General features: G+C 41.8%; 2 protein-coding genes across 4 annotated transcripts in view; both read right to left on the bottom strand.

The window, feature by feature from the left end:
* Positions 1-299: 299 nt before the first annotated feature.
* Positions 300-4,435, bottom strand: LOC144007764 (uncharacterized). Its single transcript, XM_077507641.1, has 6 exons — positions 4,385-4,435; positions 3,454-3,598; positions 3,350-3,384; positions 3,015-3,077; positions 2,271-2,379; positions 300-1,742 (listed from the first exon to the last, which is right to left on the bottom strand). Exons 1-5 carry the CDS (start codon positions 4,433-4,435, stop codon positions 2,305-2,307), a joined length of 369 nt encoding a protein of 122 aa, XP_077363767.1. The 3' UTR covers positions 300-1,742; positions 2,271-2,304.
* Positions 4,436-4,506: 71 nt separating this feature from the next.
* Positions 4,507-22,409, bottom strand: part of hivep1 (HIVEP zinc finger 1) — a 56,161-nt gene continuing 38,258 nt past the window's right edge. For all 3 annotated transcript variants that reach the window (XM_077506490.1, XM_077506491.1, XM_077506492.1), the window contains 7 exons: positions 19,555-19,608; positions 12,644-18,309; positions 12,429-12,562; positions 11,661-11,836; positions 10,977-11,078; positions 9,348-9,865; positions 4,507-6,100 (listed from right to left, as the gene is read on the bottom strand). In XM_077506490.1, coding sequence (XP_077362616.1) covers positions 5,135-6,100; positions 9,348-9,865; positions 10,977-11,078; positions 11,661-11,836; positions 12,429-12,562; positions 12,644-18,309; positions 19,555-19,608 — 7,616 coding nt within the window. In that variant the 3' untranslated portion in view covers positions 4,507-5,134. The remainder of the gene's footprint in view (positions 6,101-9,347; positions 9,866-10,976; positions 11,079-11,660; positions 11,837-12,428; positions 12,563-12,643; positions 18,310-19,554; positions 19,609-22,409) is intronic.

The raw sequence follows: 22,409 nt of genomic DNA, 5'->3' as shown, positions 1-22,409 counted from the left end.
TTAATTACCCGCGCAAAATCTGGCCATTTGGCGCGCTCTAGCGGCCGAATCGGATATGACATCAGCGGGAGAACGGAAGTCAGCGTCTTTGCTTTGCCACTGCAAGCTCATGACTGCTGTGTATTTTATCATCAACTGAATTTCTGCAATGCGGTCTCGTTGCATGGCCGGATTTTGTTGTAGGGAGGGTGGCGTGAGCCTTTTCCAGTTCCCTCAAGATGCAGTTCTTGGCGAAAAATGGACAAAGCAAATACAACAGACGAGAGATGAATGGACACCTGACTCCAACGTATTTTCCCTACTACTTGCTTTATTAAACCAAAGAATAAGTGCAGATCAGGATAATGATTTTTACCAAAATGGAACATATATCAATATACTTATGTACAACACAAAACAAAGACAACACCACTAAACAATTTCGAGGAAGACTCGTTTGACCCGCTCCCGGACATAAAGCTGTCACTTGGCTATAATGTGGGGTAAGAACTACAATTTAGAAAGTTAGCAGCACTTATTTTAGCAGCTCATGGCAAAAATAACCACTGCCAAATTAATATACAGTCCATGAAAAGGTACCGATATCCAACAAGGGACTGCTAACTTTCCATTTGTTGTCTGTTTTATTTTGTGTTATTTATTATACTGTGCATTGTGTTTGCCATGTACATGTGATTTACAAATGTATTGTGCATTTTTCAAAGAATAAAATGGCTGTATATTACCTGCATTTCAGAATAGTTTATTTTTTAGGAGGGGAAAAGAAGATTCATGTCAAGCTTTGCCCTCTACAAGAACCATAGCAGTCTCAATTTGAGCTAAAGGACATAAAAAGGATAAGGAAAGTTATTGGAATACGTAATTGGTTTTGATCATCTCAAACAACGTACTTTGCATTGTACATATGTTTATGGGATCATATTTTCAGGAGTGCAGACAGTTTGTCCAGGCAGAGCTCTTTTGGTGACCGTGGAAACTCAGACCCTCCATGCACACCAGACCCAAGATGTTACAAATACACTGTGTGCTATCCCAAGTACAGTACAGGAAAGGAGCATCTACAGGACTGTCTCAGATAATTAGAATGTTGTAATAAATTCCATTATTTTCTGTAATGCAATTAAATAAGCAAAAATGCCATACATTCTGGATTCATTACAAATCAACTGAAATATTGACCGCCTTTTATTGCTTTAATATTGCTGATTATGGTTTACAGTTTAAGAAAACTCAAATATCCTATCTCAAAATATTAGAATATTTCCTCAGGCCGAGTAAACAAAATAAATAAAAGCCATAATATTCTAATTTTCTGAGACAGTCCTGTATTGTGCACAAAGTCCTGGGGCAGCCAACATTTCACATGTGTTTTGTATTTGAAATATCTACATCCACAATTATAATTCAACAATCTAATCGCAACATAGTGGGAAAAAGTAGGAATAGAAATGAAAGGTAATTCTAATTATTTTACATACATGTACAACACGATTAAATAATTCCATGGGTATATTATTATGTATGTTTCTTTTGTATAATTGCATTTATTTATATAATATTCCGTGGTTTCCTTTGTAGTCATTTGATGGAAATGCTCTCCTTTTTACTGACACTACACAAGAAGGAATCGGTAGGCGGTCTGCAAGACTTCCACACTGAGGCACACAGTTTTGAATGTCCAGTGATGGGTGATGCGCCGGTTCTGCTGTGCTCTGGACTCTGACAGCAAACGCTCTCCTTCACTGTTGACATTGATACACAGTTACCACAGGAACACCTGCAAAGCACAAGCAACTTTTTTTTTTTTTTTTTTTAGCCGTTTATAACATTTACAAAGAATTTGTTCATTATTTGAGGAAATACCTGGATTATCTTTTCCAAGCACTTCAGGAGAAACAAAAGTGTCATGCATCTGACTGGTATGAGGTCAATCTAATTTCCAAAATGCATGTTATAAACTTTTTCCATTGTGAATTGAGTCTCGCAGAGGATGTCATGTGGCAATGGAAAAGGGGCAGTGGTGGCTTCACTTCTTAGGACAGCGAGTAAGCAGCCTTTAGTTTATGGTTTGCATTTTAGGATGGATAAGTTCTATTTTGCTACTGCCAATATAAATTATCTTTTTGCTATACCAAGCATAATAATTTGAGTGTAATGGACTAAACCAAGCTACATTTTGTCCACAAAGTGTTTGCTATTTCACCCATACAAAAATAGAAACAACATTATTAGTCCATAATTTCCATTTTAAAATAGAGAGTAAGATTTACCATTCTGTGTTCTGGAGCCTGCCGATGTCGTCCTCTACCTCGGCAGTTTGAAACTGGTCACAGCCACCTTCGTTGTAACGCAGACTACAGGACACAGTTGCACCAGCACCTTCATCAAGAAAAGGCTCAAACTGATACAGCTGTCCGTGTAGTTCTCCATATCCTCGTATTGTTTTCGCCAACTTCCGTACTCCCGGTGACGTCACGAGTGTCCAGGCTCGGAAAAAGGGGGCGTCGCCAGTGGGCTGCCATGTTTTGGAAATTCACGAAAATATCTCATTTTTACAAGCACTTGTCACTGCGTTTTTAACACAGTAATCATTGAAATCATATTTGTACTTGTACTCTTTTTTGTTTTTGTTTTTTAAAATACTTTTAGGGTGACTTTTTCCCATGTCCCATACACTTTAAAGCTCTTTTTAAGATTAATTTAGACCTACACATTTTTCATATTTCAAGAAATCTAAGTAAAATTATCTTACTGCACTGGCAGATAATTTCACTTGTTTCTAGTAAATTTACACTAAGAACAGGTGTATTTTATCTCATATTAAGCGGATGTGTTTTTGGAGTGTATTGAAGAACTGCATCATTTTCCACTAAACGTATTGTTGAGAAGAGAATTCAACAAGGATTCCTCATTTGCTGCCATTTAGAGGTTTGCTTCACATATTAATCTTTTGTTGCAGCCCTTTAAGAATACGCGATTACACACAACACAACAAACCAATGGGAAATGCTTACCCTCATCTGCTGGTTTTTGATGCCTCTAGTGCAGATCCACCATGACCCTTCTACAGCCAACAGCTTTTCAAAAAGGGGTAAACACATAAAATCATGCCAGATCAGAAAACAACCAACTAGACACAATAAAAACAGCCAAAACTAATTTCAATAGTGATTATCCCTTCACATTTATAAATGATATACCTCAGATTTGAAGGGGAAATTAAAACATACAACTATTACAATGAAAACAGCTGTCCGGGGGGCATTTTAAATACTGGGGAATTTGACCTTAAGGCCCTTATTGGTTAACTACATCAATGGAAGTGATTTATGGCGTGATGTGCACAAACCTCAGACGCTGCTTTGTCCCGTGGATGCGAAAATCCTGCAGCAAACAAAATCCTTGTGAGAAATAGCTTCGTACGGCACCACAAACATTTGCTGGCGTGCTCACCTGACGGTCGCCGCCTTGGCTTGCCGCACCTGTCTCCGATTGCAAAAGGGGTGGGCGTATGCCACGGAAGAGGCGGGACTTCCGTGTTTTTGCTTATGAGGTTTGATTCCGGTTCCGGGTTGCTGTGTGTGGGCCGCCTTCGCCCCTGTTGTCGATGACAAGTTACAGACCGCAAACTAGAGAACCAATGTGAATGGCATTTGTGTGTTATCTGTTTTAAGTCCGTGTTCGGCAATAAAGTTGAACAAAACTGCAACTGACGGAAGACGTGTGTTTTCTCATTAATCGCCGTAGGCTTGTGCGTTGGGCGGTGAAGCCAATAACATGCGCTGCGGAATAATTTGATGCAAATTCAATCCGCGGCTTGAGCGGTGCCAATAGTGACCGCTAGATGTCTCCGTTCGCTTCCCCTTCGCCTTTTGACTGCACTCAACGCGAGGGGAGGTGGTGTTGGTGTGACGAGGGCTTCCGTGTAGACGTATGAGTCATTTTGTGAATGGGCTGCAACACCTGCTTATCACTGCAAAGATGCTTGACACAAGGGCCACATTTTCCTCATTCAGCCCAGATTGCCATACCTGCTCCCAGTCCTCACGGAACCCTCAGCCTTGACTCCAGCCACTGTTGTCAAATAAAAGCAGTTTCATATTTTCCATCAAGTGCCATTCATGGGATTAACAAATGGAGAGTCTAAATTAAGAGTGTTTTAATGGGTGAGAAGAGCACAAGGTTGTATAATATATAAATAGCTATGAAATTACACTACTGGCACATTAGGGAAATGCAGTTTTGTGCATGTTAGCCATTGTTAAATGGGCCTGCCCTTATTGTGGCTAATTTAGGACCTCGTTCTCCAAAAACAAACACTTACGCAGCAATTCAGGATTACTCTATACTTTCCCTACAGGGTACAAATGTGGTTAGTGCATACCTTGAGATATCGGCTGCTGCCTTTCAACACACCGCTACAAACATGAAGCATTACTCTTGCCCTGATTAGAGCCACAGGCTTGGGGGAAAATAGGCAAGATACACGCTGGCAAACCAATCGAGTGTTTGTAAACAAATCTTTACTCATACAGTTCAGATTATCGATACAGCAAAGTAAAGCTACCATAACGCACATACCAATGGGCCAGAAAGTCTGAATGGGCACGAGATGGATTATAATAAATAGTTGAACACAACATTTGTACACATAAACATTTCCCCATTATCCATAGAAATGTACATATACCAGTACAACAATTATGTTGCGATTAATTTACAAATGAGAAATGGTCCAAAAAAAACAACAACAAAAAACAGAAAGAAGTGAGATCCTCCATTGTTTTGCCACTTCCAACTTGGTGTGCAGTATATACAAAGAAAAAGAAACAAGCAACTACTGGATTTATATTGAGTTATATACAGGTTACTAAAGAAGAAACTCCATAAAGGCACAATTGTCTTTACAACATGTACAAAAACATTTTCTGGAGCTGACATCAACTAAAAAATACAATGATTGGTCATCAGAATTGCCACATGATTGCACGTTCAATGTGAATGTCAGCTTGTGTGCTTTGAAAGGTGATTTGTACACAAACAAGCCCCCTGAAAAAAAGTGTTTTCAGCCATAAAGTGACTACAATGACATAGATAAATCAACAAAGGAGAGCTTTTGGCTGGGGGTTTGTTTTCAGGTGGCGATAACCAGTCTGTCTTCATCATCGCTGGAAACCTCATTATAGGCATCAATGACCTTCTGCCAGCTGGGTGATGCTCTCTCGACACCTCGCTTGGGGGATGCCGCGCTATTTGCCAGACTTGGTGATGCTTTCTCCCTTTCTGCCTTGTCCAAAATTTGTTTGCTGTCTGAATCAAGTCCTGCAGTGGTGCTGACTGGCAAAGAGGGCGGTCTCAGGTATGCCATGCAAACTGAGGGACTCTCCGTTTGAGATGGTTGTACTCCAAGCACGTCAGGGCCCCCTTGCTTGTCAGACAACCAAGGTAGAGGACTCCGGTTTGGCAGCGGGCTTAGCGAGGGAATGATGGCAGGCAGGGCGATGTTGACTATCTGCAGGCCCGGCATGTGCGTCTGGGTGCCGGTGCTGCTTTGGGAGGTGGGACTCGCCGCCAAAACCTGCAAAGCGACCCCTTGGCTGGACGCCAGGCCCATTAGGCTGAGCGTCTCCAAACCTACCGGCTGCACCGCCTGACCCTGCACTTGACCTATGGGGAAACATGGCACCACGTTGCCGATCGGTTCCTGTATCACCAGCGACTGGGTCCGCGTGTGATCCGGCCGGGGCGAAAAGTTGGGGCCCGTCCGCGGGCTGGCGTTTCTGTGGATGACGCTCACGGCTGGGATGGTGAGCTGAACGGGGCCGGCCTGAATTGGCACAAAGGTGGAATAAGCTGCCAGTCCAGCAGGCACCAATTGGATGCCGCCGACGGGAAGCAAACTGCAAGGGGGGCGGAAAGGTTGCTGGGAGTGCGTAGGAAGATGACTGAACAGGTGAGTCTGGGTCTCCATCCTCAGGGGGTGGGAAAAACCTTGTAGGGGGGCGTGCGTAGGACTTTGCGAAGTGGACGTCTGTGTGCCTCGGTCCACTGGGAGGCCGCACTCGGTTTTTGCCAAAGGATGAGTGGCAGAAGAGGGATCCTATTGTGGGGGAAAAAAAATGAGAGAAAATGCTATATAAAATATTTTCAAGTAAAATACAATTTATTTCTTATATTATGTATTAATTATTTTATGCTTTTTTCCTTTTGGGCTTATTGCTACAATTTATGTGTTTGTTTTTTTTTATCCTGTTTTGTCCCTTTCAAACATATTACAACAAATTTCTATTTGTTTTATTTGTTTCTCTTTTCGGACTAGTCTGATCCCCCCTCTGACTAGGGATGTAACAATATCCAAACACACAGTACAATATTATCACAATATGAAGGTCACTAGTAGGGGTGTGCTAAAAAATCGATTAATAAAAGAACCAAGATTCTCATGTATTAATCGAATCGATATTACTATCCAGAAATCGATTTTCTTTAAATTAGAAATGAAGAAGAGGGAAAGGCAGTTGTAGCCCACATGCTGTTTTTGTGGAAAAAGGCACTTACGGTACAAAATTAATAAATGTTTAAACAAAACAAAAACAAAAAAGACATTTTAATGTCTCTATTTGCCATTTTGTCTTGCAAAGCAGACTAGAGTAGATCATGACAATGTTGTGCATATCTTAAAATTGAAGCAGAAATCATTTGTCAATCAGATAATTTTGAATCGATTTTTGAATTTTTTTTTTTTTTTTTTAAAGATTCTCCTCTTTGAGTATCGTGGCATAACGACGGTGATATATTGTGGCAGTTTTAATATCGCCATGTCACGATATTGCCGGTATCGTTCCATCCCTACCTCTAACATTAAACACTATTTTTGGTGAAGAATCTCACATTTTTTGACAATAAGCAAGGTGGGGCAGGTCCACAGGACATATTAAAAAATATTAATAAAATAAAAATGTTTCCATGTGCCCTCGCTCTACATCTCTGAAACAGACCCCTGTGATAAACTTCCAAATATAACGCCGTCAGCAGTGCAGTGGTTGCTTTGAAGGGATAAGCGGTGACTCAAAGCTGTTTGGGTTTGTGTCACTCTGTTGACATGGCTGGGGTATCTATTGGCGTCCCGCCTACACACCTTGTGGTCGAAACTGAAGCGTGATCACGGTTTACCATTCCAAGCCGCACAATGGAAAAATAAACCAAGCTGGAAGTGATCGTCGGAAATGAAGTTGCAGCGTATTGGATTCAAAGTAAGGACAGAAATCTTTTCATTATGTTTGCAAAACGAACGCCAGGGAGCGTCCAATGACGTGAAGCTAATTAATGCCATTGACTTGAGCTGAGAACAATGACAACAACTTGCGGTTGGGGTTGCACCAATAGAGTATGCCAAAAGGTTGACGTTTTTATCAATCCACGTTAGAACTTATGGGAACCAAACCTTTACCATGGGGTTTGTAAAAGGCATTATTTGGATATGTGTGAATGAGCATCAGCAGCATGAAATAAACAAACATGATAGCACAGTCTTTATATAAATTGATTGATTTACTTCTATGCACTCAGATATAGAGTATACTAAGATTTACACTGGGAAGAGAGTAAAATAAACTCACAACCTTCAGCTTGGGAGACTGCCACCTGAGCTATGCCCCTCCTACCGTTTGCTTTTCTTCAAGACACCAAAGACATCATTTTGTGTATTTTGTAGTTAGGAAGATTCCATGGAACCAGATGCAACGGGCATGAGCAATGTACTAGCAGAAAGCAGGAGCTGCACGGCTCAGGGAGAAGATCGGCAGTCTCCCAAGCTGATGACTTCATTCCTACCTTGAGTCACTTTGATTTTTTTTTTTAACCTTCTCTTCCAAGTGTATATATGACTCTAAACCTGAGTCTATTTGGCTCCTGCCCAAATAGAATCAAATTCAATTTTCTGTGCATTTATTTTATTCTTTTTTTATGTTGCTTTCACTTTAATTACCATATATTAATTTTTTGCCCTCCATATGAGCCTTGCCTCGTTGTTTTGTCCAATTTTATGTGCATCCATGGCAATGTGAGATACAGGGGCAGTATCCATCATAGTGATGCATACAATAAATCCAATCCTAATGATTTAAACCATTTATATCTCTTCCTATTTGCATTCTTATCTGCATCTAATCGGGTTCCACCATACCGGAACTAGAACTACTTCCGGCTTTTTTTGTCTAAGAATGATGGGAAATGTAGTCTAATATTTGAAAGCGCTATATAAATAAAGATGAATTGACTTGATGCTGATGCAAGCTCAGATTTTCTATGCTGCAATGTGGGACAAGAATAAAATAATGGTGAGTGCATTGTACGTTTACAGCTGTTGAACTGTCAACCAAGATAGCATTTAGCATTACCTAAAGTAATAATTAAAGCTGTCAAACGATTAAAAAATTTTTTTATCAGATTAATCACATATTAGAATTTTGATTAATCATGACTGATCACTGCCTCAAAAAGGCTCCCCCCCCACCCCCAACATATTTTGCCCGCTAATTTTGAAGGGCTGTCTGCCGGATTCACTCAGGAAAATGCACTTTTTAAATACAGGATGTACACACTTTAACTTTCTCTCAGTCAACACATCTGTGTTTTTGTTAACCTTTTGTGGTAATTTCATCCTAGACCCCCCCACCTCCCCAGCCTGTATTTTGCCATTTTGTGTTTGTTTTGTAAACAGCGGGACGTTTCTGGCCCCTTTAATTTTTCCGACATTTACTGTTATGAGGACATCTCCAAAATTTATATCCACTGCACACGCTCATCCTGCTTTTTCTAATCAATTAATTATTTGCACATAATTTAAGATGGGAAAAAATGACCTTCAGCATATGTATACATTTATTAAGTGCTTCACTTTAACTCATGTAGTTATGTTTATTGCTCAAACTCCAACAGCTACCTTTCATGTAACCATCCACTGTCGGCTAAAAAGAATCATCTGCAGTCAAAATTAATAGTGTGATTAATCTGTGGTAATACAATGATTAATGTGATGATTTTTTTTTTTTTATTAATTGCTTAACGCTTTAACTTTGACAGCACTAGTAATAACACAACCATCAGTTAACAGATTGACCAGCAATTACATTTGCGCTAAGAAGTTCCTGGTGAGAATTTATTGTGAATTGGATTGTAGTGTCAAGTATTTAAATTTTGAGTACTCTCATCATAGCTAACATTCCATTTCCATTCCAAGCAATTTATCTCAGGTAGCATCTTTTCTATTTTATTAATTTCACACTTTTGCTGACTTGCTTTCTATAGGTTTCTATAGACAGACCATTTGGATACAAAGACCTCACCTGGCATGGTGGAAAGCCCGACCCCGTCGCTGGGGGGCTTATGGGACAATCGCAGTCAGGATAGTCAATGGACATCTGCCTGCATGGCGACACCGGACTCATCATGTGCACTGACTCCGCGTCGGACAAATTGGACTCCGTTGCGGCGCCGGTGGCAGCGGGCAGAGAGTTGCAGATGGGCGTCAAGCTCGGGCAGTAGCCAGAGATCGAGTACTGCTTGCTGAGCGGCAAAGGGTTCATGATGAGGACCGAGTCCGACGCGTGGGGGTCAGGAGCTGGCGGCTGCACGAGGGAGCTGATTGACATTTGGGCCAGGAGGGCGCTGGGAGGGACTTCGGTCTCTTTTGACGGAATATGCTGCGGGCTGGCGGACACGGAAGGGTTTGTGGACAGGCCGGACTCGGCTTGGCTGTCGTCTTCTTCCTCATCGTTGTCGTCGTTCTCTTCCTCGTCGGGACCTTCGGAGTCGTCGCCGTCTGAATCTTGGCGGTCGACGCTGCTCACTTGACTGCGATCTCCTGTAGATACCAAAGTATTTTTGTTATACAGTCAAACCTTGGTTTTTGAACATAATCCGTTCCAGAAGGCTGTTCCAAAAGCGAATTGTTCGAAATCCCAAACAATTTTGCCCATTATAATTAATGTAAATAATTTTAATCTGTTCCAAGTCTAAAAAAAACATTTTCCATGGGTTTTTTTTTTTTTTTACTATTTTACACCATAAACTACAGTGTATACTGTTTACCATAAATTGAAAACGGTAGAAATAGACACCGTTTTATTTTAAAAGAAGATATCCTATCTAAAATGATGGAGAAACAAAACAAAATACACTTGCTTTCTATGAACCCATGATTAGGGGCTAATACACGATGCAAAAAAACAACAAAAAAAAGCAAAAAAAACAGTCGGATTTGCATAAATAGCAATGAACAGGTCTGCTCCGAACAAACTTTGAACACGAATGTGCTGCAGAGGAAGCATCCTGGGCATTTGAGTTAGCTCGGCTCCCGAGTGAGTCGCGTTCAGGTACGCTCGGCTTTTTCTCCCAAGTGAGTCGCATTCAGGTGCACTCGGATTTTTTCAGTTTGGTCGAAAGCCAATTTTTTGGACAGGTCCTGACACATAAAATTGTCGAATTTTCTGGTCGAAAACCGATTTGGTCGAGAACAGAAGCGTTTGAAAAGCTAGGTTTGACTGTACTTATTCATTTAGAAATAGAAATATCTCGTCAAAAAAGTTCCCTTGTTGGTTTATTTTCATAAAATGCACTCATAAGAGAATAAATCAGTGATGTCTTGCGCTGCGGCAGCAGTGGAGTTTTCCCCTTAGACCATCACACACCTCTAAGCTCCAATGCTTGCAGAGGTGGAAAAACAAATATGCTCTTGGAGACTGGGACCATAGAATGCTTTCAGGCAGCTTGTCTCCTTTTTTTCTTTCCCCCCTTCTAAAATTAGACGTAGCAATTTCCTCTTTGTAAATGTTGTGCTTGCCACCCACATGCACTCGGAGTTAACAGAGGATGAAGCTGCATTTGGAATTTCTAATTAGACCGCAGCAAAGCTCAATGACAAAGCAACAAAGCACCATGCGGACAACTTTTTTTTTTTTTTTAAACAATTATACCTGAATCCTCTGCATCTTGATCTTCGGAGAGTCCATTGGGCACCCCCATCTCCATGCATTTCTTACTGTGCGCCTTGGACTTCATATGCTTGGTGAGATTTCCTGAAAGGAGCAGAAAGGTGTTATGGGTGGGTAGCGTTTGAACCGTAGGATAGGATGCGCTTACGTAAGGCGCGAGTCTCTGGGCAAGCTGCATGTAAAGGGTGAGTAACTGATAAAGACATTTTTAAATGAGCGTGGGCTGTTCTGACAAAGTACTGTTCCGCAGTGTTGCGTGGGAAGGAGGCAAGTTTGATAACGAATGGTGAATCACACCATCTTCATTGAAGGGATGCTGAAACCTCTTTTTTATTACAACAAAGGATGAATGGAACTACGGAGAACTAAAAATGTCAAAATTACAAATAAATCAATGAATAAAAGTAAAGCTATAACCAATATAAAAATATTGGTCATTTAATTTTAGCATCCTTTTATACATTTATTTTTGACTTATTAATTTACTTTATTTATTCATTTTATGGTAGTATGGAGTATCACACAGTAAGTTCAGTCCCTACCTATATTGCCTTTGTAATGCTATAATTTAAGCCCAGACATTATACAATTATTATAATGTTATATTTTTGAAAACCTGACTGCATAAGCCATATTTTTTTACTTGAGAACACAAAAATCTCTCACCTTTGGTCTTGAAGGAGAAGTTGCAGTGGATGCAGTGATACGGCCGAACATCGGAGTGGGTGCGAATGTGTTTGCGCAACATGCTGGGCTTCTTACAGCGGATCCCACATTCCTCACAGATGTATTTACCGCGCCCTCTCCCACGTACATAAACATACTCTTCGTTTGATTTATATCTGTGGGATTGCAACATGAGATAAAATATATTGGAACATGAGATTAAAAACACAAACATGTAGGGTTGTTCCATGCCAAATCATCCACAAAATAAGTTTTTAGCCCAATCTAATTCAGATTTTGATGAAACTTGGTATACATATTGATAGTGCTACCAGAACACTAAATCTAACATTTTATGCCAATCGGAGCATGGGTTTAGGAGCTACAGCCCACTGAATTAATACCTTGATCTGCAAGGTCAATAAACCAAATGCACCAATCGTCTTAATGATTGCAGAACTACAATCCTTGCTGAATTCCCATTCCAAAAATACCTGTTTTGTCAAGATTGACCTAGTAGTTCTTGAGATATAAGGGTTCAAAGGAAGGCTGTCACTTCGCGTTTTGCAGACAATGTCAAAATTCGGCAGGTCATAGTTCCCAAGCCCCTGCTCGCATTGACCTAAAATTTGAGATTCAGTGTTGCGCTGTCGCTATCCACAAGTACACCAAGTTTTATTCAAGTCGAAACCTGCTTCTTTGAACCCACTGGTAAATTTGGCATAGAAAAACCAAGTGCTTAAGTTGAATAATAGCACAAAACCATACCCTCCATCAAAGATTTTGATCCGTCTTGGCTCTGATTTTGGCGCCACCTCCTTATCAGACTCATTGCTGGAATGAGTTTCCACTTGAGCTTTACTTCTAGCTTCAACTGATCTGCTCTTCTGGGGCACCGGCACCTGTAATGATATGCCATGGTTTTTATTGTTTTATATTCATTTGTTACTAAAAAAAAAAAAAAAAAGTAAAAATGTTCTTACCCTTGGCATGACATCTTTCAGCTTGCCAGAGTAAGACAAGATATCAGATTTTCCAGAAGTTTTTATAGCCGAGGTGTAGTGGATTTTCTTTGAACTCTGTTTGGAGTCAAGGAGAGACATGACCACCTTTGTGGACAAGCCAAGTGGGTTTGGGTTGTTTGGTTTGACAGCCCAAGCGGCATACGCTGAAGTTTTCTGGTCAGTCTGTAGGGTGTGAAGTGGTTTCCTCCTCATCAAAAAGCACCAAGTGAAAGTGGTCGTCGTCTTCAGGCTGGGGAAAGACAGCCGATGACCGTCTTTTGTGTTAACCACGGAAACAGATGTGGGCAGTTTTACGTGACCTCCATGGAAACTTGACGGTCTTATGGGCGATTTGACGAGGTTCCGCCGATGTTCTTCCACTTTCACGTGAGGCTTCGGGGAGTGACCGGCTGGCATGGAGGCAGCCTGGCGATCGGGCGAAGTCGCATTGACAACGGAGGGAGCCTCTTCTGAAATAACGCCGCTCGTGTCTTTTCCCAGACCGGTACTGTCAGGTGACATTGGCTTGACATCATCAAGATCCTTCTCTGTGTCTGTTTTAACTTGAGGCAAAGGAGGAGCCTCCGTCTCAATTGGACTATCACCCGGTTCAGTTGTACACACCTGCCTAACGAGCGTTAGTTTCCGCTGCCGGGTCACTTCAGATAAAGTGGAATTCAGGTAATTGACTGATCTGCCATCAGTTAGGCAGGCCACGCCGTTTTCATCCTTAGCACGTTTCTGATGCTTTTCCATGTAGATGTCCAAACTGTTGGCGGGTGACAACATTCTTTTACTCGAAGCAATTGGCTCCTGTTGTGGGCAAAGCGTCACTGATGCAAGTTTCGGCGTGCAGTGTAAAGAACCCAGAGATGACGGCCTCTCAGCTGATTTAGTATGAAGACTAACACTTGGAGTCCAATCCTTTTTAACAATTGGTGAAGCATGAACTTCAGTATCTACGATATGAGCAGTTGGATGGGGACTTTTGCTGGAGACCGAGGGAGCAGTGTGCATCTGCTCATGAGTTATTAGGATCTGTGGCAACGGATTGCCGCCTGCCTGGGTCTGAATGTTTGAGACTCTTTGCTGTTCAACTGCCAAAACAACAGACTTTTTCTCAACGTCTGAATAATGACTGGGTTGATTCGGATAGACGTTTTGGAGTACCTCTGAAAATGTTTGACTTGGCCTTTGAGTAGGACATTGCAATTGGTATTTGGGCACAAGGCATTTACCGTCTCCCATGTCAGCTGGCTTGTTTAGGGCCTTCTCACTTCCGACAACAATCTGGCTCGCGGGTTGTTGTACCTGTTGGCATACTTGGACTCTGGATGTTTGATGCCAAGGGTGAGGAAGGCCATAGACTTGAGGCTGCTGTGTTGGGCTCCCCAGATGAATACTTTGGACCATTTGTTCATTATTTTGCAGGGGTAACTCTTCAGAATGGATGATGAAAGGCTGGGTTGTAAATCTGTTTGAACTTGGGACTATATGAATTTGGGAGCGGTTTTGGTTTATATTTGTAATTGGGGCTTTGTCAAGATTTATGGCAGCTTTCCGAACAGACTGTTGATTATCTGGGCAGATCTTTAGAGACATTTGGCGAACTAATGGCCCCCGCCTCCTTTCAATAAGTGGAACTTGGGCAGCTTGGGTGTTTGGTCCACTTTTCCTATAACCGACTGGTGATTGACCTCTTCTGGGCGAAACATTGACATAGTCAAAAGACTTGCTACGGTAGTCGCATAAAATTTCTACCGAGGGCTGAGTGCAAGTAATCTGTTCGGACGCCGCACGCCTCATCGCTCCCGGTACGCCAAGTGTGCTGAAGACCTTTGGTTGACCTTCTGTAATTCTGCTGGCACATTCGCCTCCTGAAGGACTTTCTGATCTTGACGTTTCTTCTCTGTCAAAAGATGTTGAAATGCTGGAACAGTGCGACAGAGTACTATCTCTGCTCAGGCTTCGCGAGAGACTTGACTCCAAACTTGATTCGGCCGACGAGTGGTCCATTTGAGCAAGACGGATTCTCTTCTTTTTTGGTGGAAGTTTCTCTGCCGGTAGCTTAGACAAACTCTCACTTCTGTGTGGCCAGCTAAATTGATCTGTCGGCTTTTCTGTCTGCTCAGAAGGCTGCGTTTCGTGTTCTCTGTCGGGCTCTTCGGTGACCAAAATTTCAGGAACCTGGATGTTATTTTGACGAACTAGACGACACTGTTGGGCAGGTGTAGAAGTTTCTGCTGTGACTGCCGCAGTACTATCAGTGCATTGCCCCATTCTTTGATTCCTGGAATCGGCTTGTGTAGCCTTGTTTGGTAACTTTTCAAGGTAAACATCAGTTGTTGTTACATCTGCTTTGGATTTCTGGGGGTCGTTTTCTCTACTGTCCAATGGAGAACTCCTATCTGTAGATTCGGTCTCAAATGAACTAGGTCTGCTGAGAGAGTTGGTGTGTCTAATGACCGAAGTACCGCTTCTTTGCCTCTGCATTTCTGTTTTAGCAGAGGTGCTGATCTGAGTCTCTCGAATTGGTGACAGTCTTGATTCTGAAGCGCTTGCACCCCGTGCTACAAGTTGAATTTGAGGTAGCTTTGGCTGGTTGTTTTTGGGTTGTATATCAACCATTACAGTATGCTGGGCAAAAGATTGATTTCCGAAGGTTGTCAGTGACTGGCACGAATCAAAAGTCACTGAACAAGGTGGATTTATGTCAGTTGGCGATTGGTCGTCCTCATCTCCGACACTTTTCATTTTCCTCCTCTTTCTGAATGATGTCTGCTGTTCGATGAATCCTAGGCCACTTGTTGACCTAGGAACTACGTTTGTTTGCATGTTGATATGAAACACGTCTTGATCTGTTTCTTTAACAACATGAGGTTTGTTCTTGGGCCCATGAAGTTCTGAGCAGTAAAATTTCTTGTGCGTTTCAAAGTTCTCTAACTTTCTGTACCGGTTTCGACATGTTTCGCACTCATACATTGTGCCTTTATTTTGCTGAAGTTTTCTTTGCCTTTCCTGACTGTGCTCAAAAGATCGACTTCTTTGCATGTGCTCCGTGCTATTATTTGCACCGTGATATGCGTCATCCATAGAGCGAACTGTAGGAAGTCTGTGCCCGTCGCTGTTGGAAAAATCCTCCACCGCAGCTTGTCTGACCAAGGTCCGAGAATGTATGGCTGGGTTGGGAGTTGATGGTGCGGATGAAAATACGTCGTCGCTGACTGAACTTTTATCATCAAATGAATGACAAATTCGCAAAGGGTGGGGCAGGTGCGGAATATTGAGTGGAAGAGCTGAGTGCCCTGGTGTAGTGGGCATAGAGTTACTCCTCGTTATCGGCAAGCATTCCATTTGGGGGTATTGAGAAGGGACGGAGAGAAGAAACACCGGCTTTGCTTTTTCTGTGGGAGTGAATGGGGACTTGGGAATGTCTGAACTTGAGCTTGACCTTCTTCCAATTGGTTTAAGGTCAAATTGAAAGGAATCTTTAAATATGTAGGATTTTGGAGAATCGATGCTGCCTCTCCTTGACAGAGATGTCCGCCTTGGTTTCACGCTATCCAATTGCTTGTTGTCTACCACCGCCTCATTATCAGAGATCAGCTTTGAAATTCTTTCTTCAAGAGAAAGGGCTTTTGTCTCTAACGGAGGGCGCATCTGTCCCTCTTTGGCTTGTGACCTCTGCTCTGCTGCTACGTGCATTACTGTAGAAACAACAGGAGGGACATTGGGACTATCCTTTCTGGATATGTCTATTTCAGCCAGGGGTGTTATCTTTACAAATGGACTAGGCGGGCTCATTGCTTGGTCGGCACTTTCCGAGCGAGAGAAATAGCCAGAATCTGTACTTCCCAAACTACGGGGGCTAAGTAGACACTTTGCTTGTTGCTGTTGAGAAAAGTCTGTTGCTTGTTGCCTCTGAAGCTGACCGTGCCCACTTATAAGTGGCGACTTACATTGTTGGTCTTCATCTTCGCTCACGGTATCTAGTGAGGGACTTGTACCTACCGCCTCTTTCAGAGATGACAGAACCGTGATGTTAGCTCTCGGGTTAACGTTCGGAAACTCTCGTTGCCGTTGCGAAGCAGCTTGTTCGGGTGCGGCGCCGGTAAACCGAGGGCTGTCTGCCCTCAGGGGTGAAACATTAACTGGGTATACGACAACCTTTGGTAACACAGCTGTCACTTTGGGCTCGTGACCTCTTTGAGCAGGAGCTGGTTTCATTGAGTCAAAAACAGCTGTTGAGTCAATTTCTCCATAGTTTGCTTGGTTTGTTCCAGCACTCTGGATGCTATTTTCCGACAAAGCTGCTGCACTGCCTTGCGATGACTCCGGATCCAGATCGACGGTACTTCCGTCGTCATCGCTGTCTCCGCTCTCCTCCGCCTCCGACTGAGTTCCAAGGGCTTTGTCGGAATCTTGCGATAGCGGCGGACCTCCCGATTCAGAGCGTGCAAAGAGACCGAGTTTTATAGCATGAGCATGTGATTTCTTGTGCTTGTACAAGTTGCTCTTGGTTTTGAAGGAAAAACCGCAAGTTACACAAGGGTATGGTCTTTCTCCTGTGTGAGACCTGATATGCTTGAGCAGCACGCTGGGTTTTGCGCACGCCCGGTTGCAGTATTCGCAAACATATTTTCCCGGCTTCTTGGGCTTTTGGTCTTTGGAAACCTGCTCAGACCCAAAATTCATCACGGTTGTAATCTGAACATGATTGTTTCCAGGTGTAACTGGGACCTGAATGGTGCTGGGCACACTTGCTGAGAGCGACTGGCAGGTTTGCACAATTGGAGGTTGGCTTTTTGGCAATGCGTTTGAGCCTGAGGGAGCCGGCGCATGAGATATAGTAGACAGTCCAGCATTAAAACTCACGTTAAGGCTCGGCTTTTCCGGGCTAGATGCAACAGGAATAAAATGTTGATTTGCAAATGATAACGACTGCAAAGGGTCACCCTGTGTAGATGCCTGTACGCTGTCCTGTAACGGTGCTGCGATGCCAATGAAATTACCCTGTTTGTCAATATAATACGTCTGCATAGGAGACATTTGAGTATGGAGACCAATATTAACAGCTGGCATGTTTGATAATTCGCCCGTGGCTTGAGCTTGAAGGGTAGAAGTTGGTTTTGGAGTAACTGTGACTTGGAAGGTCTTCCTCTCGGTAAGTGTCAGCATGTCAGGCTCCATCGCCTTCAGAAGGACATCGAGGGGAGCGCTGGTGTGGTAAGGATCCTTATCAAATGTGCAAGCTTGGGTTTTATTGTCCTTTGGTTGTACCACTTTTAGAGAACCCTCTTCCTCATCATTGGTTGGTCTGTGTGATGACAGCGTTGATTTGTTGTCCTCTTGCTTTAGCCTTTCATTGTCAGTGACCGATTCCCCTTTGTCAGGGGATTGTTCAACAGGTTGATCATCCTGTGGTTCTCTTTTCTCGCTCGGTGATGTCGAAGGGTTATGGGAAGGACTGTTGGAAGCAGGTGTATTTTCCTTGTGGTCTCCTCCGATAGTTTCAGGAGTTTTCAACTGCACTGTTTTCTTCACTGGCGATTTCGGAATTTTCTTTTGCTTGTTCTCTGCGACAACCTTTTTCCTCTTCAAGCCTTTGACGCTATCTTCGATCCGCCGACTGCTTTCAGATATACCTACAGACAAACAGGAAACGATGTGAAACACATTTGTAACATTTTGCCTCCAAGAATGTGCCAACGTATTTGCATAAAAGTATTTTCAAGTACATTCGAATGTATTTACCAGTCAAATAACATTTACACCACAGCGGCGGTTCCACATTTTCGTAGGTTTCACACTCAATCTTGTTCACGCACTTCCACGCTGGCTCAGTGAAAGCCAGCAGAGTGAAGTACTACACTTTACATTACCGATGACACACAATAATTCATTTCCTTTAATTCAAAATAAAAAGGAATTAAGTCAAGTGAGATAAAGTGTTTGCACACATTTTTTTTCTTCCCCCACAAAAATCTAATCCTATAAGTCACGATCATGAGCAAAATTCTTGAACAGTGTGTTTTGAAGAAGTGATTGATTGTACAATTACCATCATTACCATTCTAAAGTTAACAGCCGTCAACAAAAACGGACTGTAATGAGTTTCATTTTTAATTTTCTGTCAATTATGCAGTTAATGTAAAAACAAAAGTGGTACATCATCATGTTTTACATTTCATGCTAAGTCACAGTCAAAAATCACTTCATAATTCCTGTCCCAATGATGTCTTCAAGACCCACTTCATTCTACTTCAACATAGACCACTCTCTTGTTGAAATGATTACGAGTCACACCCGCACCACAATCCACATGGTGGACCATTTATCATCATTTGTTGGCTTTGAAAAAGTGACTCAGGATATGTTACATAAACCTAATAGTGACCTGCCACAGTTTCCCGCCTTGCAAAGGTATTTCCCAAGGTCATGGCTCCTCCAGGGTATTTGGCATAATTAGACAGAGGAACGCCCTGGCCTTGCTAATCCATTATCCACACAAAAGCTTACAGTAAGCCTTTAAAGCATCATTTATATATATAAGAAATGTTCTTTTGAAAATAGGCCAGCCAAAATAAATGTTGATTTATACTGATGCACCCAATGCTAAGAGACTTAGTAAACCAACTGGCTGTACAAGGTTTTCAATCAGGTGATTGTAAAATTCCCTTGTCATGCACAGAAGTTCATGTAATAAAGTAAGTGTTGTCAACATTTGACTGGCACGCAGGGACAAAAATACGCCTCCTTATTTACATTTTGTCCATTTAGCTCTTCCACGCAAGCTGTTCTCAATCTCATTAAGAACGATAATTCAATCAACACATACCACAGTGTGCGAGTGCACGCCTTTGGCATGATTTGAAAAATAAATCTCTTACCTTTCCTTGAGCTTGTCGGTTCTTTCAGCTCTTTCTGGGCCTCCTCGATTTTATCTGCAATGTGAGAAAAGACACATTTTCAGCACACGGAGAGCAGCGGCGTGTATATGCCCACATACTGTACACAACTGCGAAGGGATGGCAGAATGAAAGTCATGTTGCTGGGGATTCCTCCCACACGGCCGATGAAATGAAAAACAGATATTCTTCCATAGCCGGGAGAGTGCACTGTTCCATAATGGAAAATGCTGCCATGCTTGCGTAATGCAGTCCTTTTTAAAAATGATGTGAATATGCATTATGTATAAGGTACAATTTCAAACTAACATCTGAAGATAAAGCTCAACACATATACTGTATGGAAACCAAACAGTCCTCGGCCCTTCATAGAGTGCTCACACATAATCAGCATTTTTTTTTTTTATGAACTATTCGTATGTGTGGGAGTTGCATCAGTGCTGACAGTGTGATATGTTAATATTAATTACAGTATATAATATACTGCCTCGGTGTGATCTAGTCACAGTGCTAATGAGAATTGGTAGAATTCCTCGGCACTACAGCTGCTAGACGACGCTTGAACAAGAATGCCCATGCACAACTTTTCATACGATTTTCCAGCCGCGATCAAGTCTTAAAATGGTGAACCAGCGTGTGCTGGCGGAAACAGGACATGGGCTACTAAAAGCCAATGAAATTTGAATGTAGGAACATGGTTCAATAAAATATGCTTACGCGGGGTTTCCCCAGCTACTGCAGCTTCCTGCCAACACCCAAAAACATGCATGTTGGGTTAATTTAAGTGCCGAAGTGCCCAAAGGTATGAATCTGAGTGTGAAAAGTTCTTTGTCTATACCTGTATTTTTTATTTTTTTTTAAACCAAGTAACACTGCTACAAATACTTTGCTCTCTCACCAACATGGCCAACATGAAAATACAGTAGTGTTCATTAAAAAAAAGGCAGAGGCTTTATTCCAAAAACTAAACTCACTTTTATTGTAAGTTTTGAAAAAAAAAAAAAAACCTTGGGTAGGAGTGTGCATTCAAGACAGCTTAGCAACCTAGGGTGGAAGTTAAGGATTTTGGGCCCGATTTCTTGGTTCCATATTTTTGTTTCGCAAAATCCTTCTCCCTCCTCTTCCACATGGTGGACTGAGGACCTAGGTGGTTCAATACTTATTAGCTTAAAACCAGCTGAAACTAAGTGTATATTAATTATTATTGTCAGCCACATTAACACTGTGAGTTAACACAAAGTTAACATAAACACTGTGGAATATTATTTAGTAAAATGAACTACAAAATGAAATATATAGCTGGGTTAGTAATTGAAAATTAAAGTAGCGACATATTGGTAGATAAATATGGCATTACAAAACAATGTATTGTAAATTAGAATACTGTGTTTTGTATTTTATTTTTGCTACCGAGATCTATGAATATTCTTAAATACTATACACGGCGGTAGTAATTGATAAGGATGTACTTTCTCCTACTCATTTTCAAACAACAGGTAAGATATTGCCTATGTTTTTCCTATTGATTATTTCTAACTCCACTTTTGCCGTTTTGTAATTATGGAACATCAATTATTATTATTATTATTATTATTATTACAAGTCAAGGACTCCAAATTACTAACCACTTATGTGTTACACAAATATTGATATCAGCAAGGATAAGAAGAAAATATTTTCAGAATTCACATTCTATAATTTAGGCTCATTCAATTTAGGCTTAGCATTCGCTAATAGTCTGTTTTACCAATGTGCATGCTACTCATTCATATAATAAGCTGAAAAGTATGCACTTTCCTCCCATGACCATGAAACTGAATGGAAAAAATACATCCATCACGGATTTTCTGCTTTATATATGACATCATGGTTTGAGACAAATCCTCGAGGACCAATTGCGGCTATTTCGTTTGAGACCGCATAAATGTTATTGGAGGCCGAAAAAGGGATGTTCTTCTGTGGTTGCCAAAAAAAACAACAAAAAAAATCACAGTAATCCCATGCCGGGAATCCGCCGAGAAGAGAGCAGGACGTGAGCGGCTGGTGCAAGAGGTCAGTGGATTATGTCATTGTGTGTGTTACAAGTCACACCCTTTCTCCGTCGCTCCCCGTCTATCCCGGGCACACGCCACAGATTACATAATGTGTTCCCATCCAGAGCTGCCGTGGAGCAAAAAAAAGGCTCCCTGCCAGCAGAAAACACAGCAACAGAGGGCAGCGCGTTTGTTGAGTGCGTCTATCAAAGGCAGAATATATTAGCATGTTCGACGGAGATTGCGGATTCGTTCGCCGCCGCTGTTTAGCTTCTCTCAGGTTAATCGCTAGCAGGCTGCAAGGTTTCCTCGATTAAAACGCTTTGACTGCCAAACATTATGCAAAAACAACCCCGACAGTGCTGGCCTATTTTGAACATTTTCACTCATTTTTCAAGGCAAACAGAATCTTGTACAATGCCATATGAAAGATTGGATTCCATGCTTTCCTTAGGAAAAAAAAAATAAAAAATTACATTTCTACCTTATTCCGTTCTTTAGGAATCCCCATTGAAAATAAGTCATAGAAAAAGATAAGGAGAAAACAAAATCTTGACTTTGACACTAATACCGTTTTATTTAGTGACCCTCTGTGAATTAGATTTAATGCGACAAAGGCTTTGCTCATTCACGTCATTCTTGACAACATTCTATTTCATCAGATCGGTCATGTTTCATTGTAATTTCATACATTTCGAGCCCATTGAAAAGGGGATATAATGCTGCCATCTGCTGGCCATAGTTAGTGGCTGTTTTGGATTTCACAACTCCATTGACCAGGCAGCGCTCCGCAAGACGTTGTAC

Source organism: Festucalex cinctus, chromosome 19 (genome assembly GCF_051991245.1).
Source record: "Festucalex cinctus isolate MCC-2025b chromosome 19, RoL_Fcin_1.0, whole genome shotgun sequence".
In the NCBI taxonomy this organism is placed as follows: domain Eukaryota; kingdom Metazoa; phylum Chordata; class Actinopteri; order Syngnathiformes; family Syngnathidae; genus Festucalex; species Festucalex cinctus.
The sequence above is the reverse complement of the archived record's forward strand: the minus strand, read 5'-3'. Positions and strand labels throughout refer to the sequence as shown.

Coding starts and splice junctions, on each gene's coding strand:
- LOC144007764 (XM_077507641.1), bottom strand. CDS start 4,435: ATGCTTCATGTTTGTAGCGGTGTGTTGAAAGGCAGCAGCCGATATCTC. Junction 3,599..4,384: donor GCAGCAGCCGATATCTCAAG/GTATGCACTAAC, acceptor CATCGACAACAG/GGGCGAAGGCGGCCCACACA. Junction 2,380..3,014: donor TCAAAAACCAGCAGATGAGG/GTAAGCATTTCC, acceptor TTCTTGATGAAG/GTGCTGGTGCAACTGTGTCC.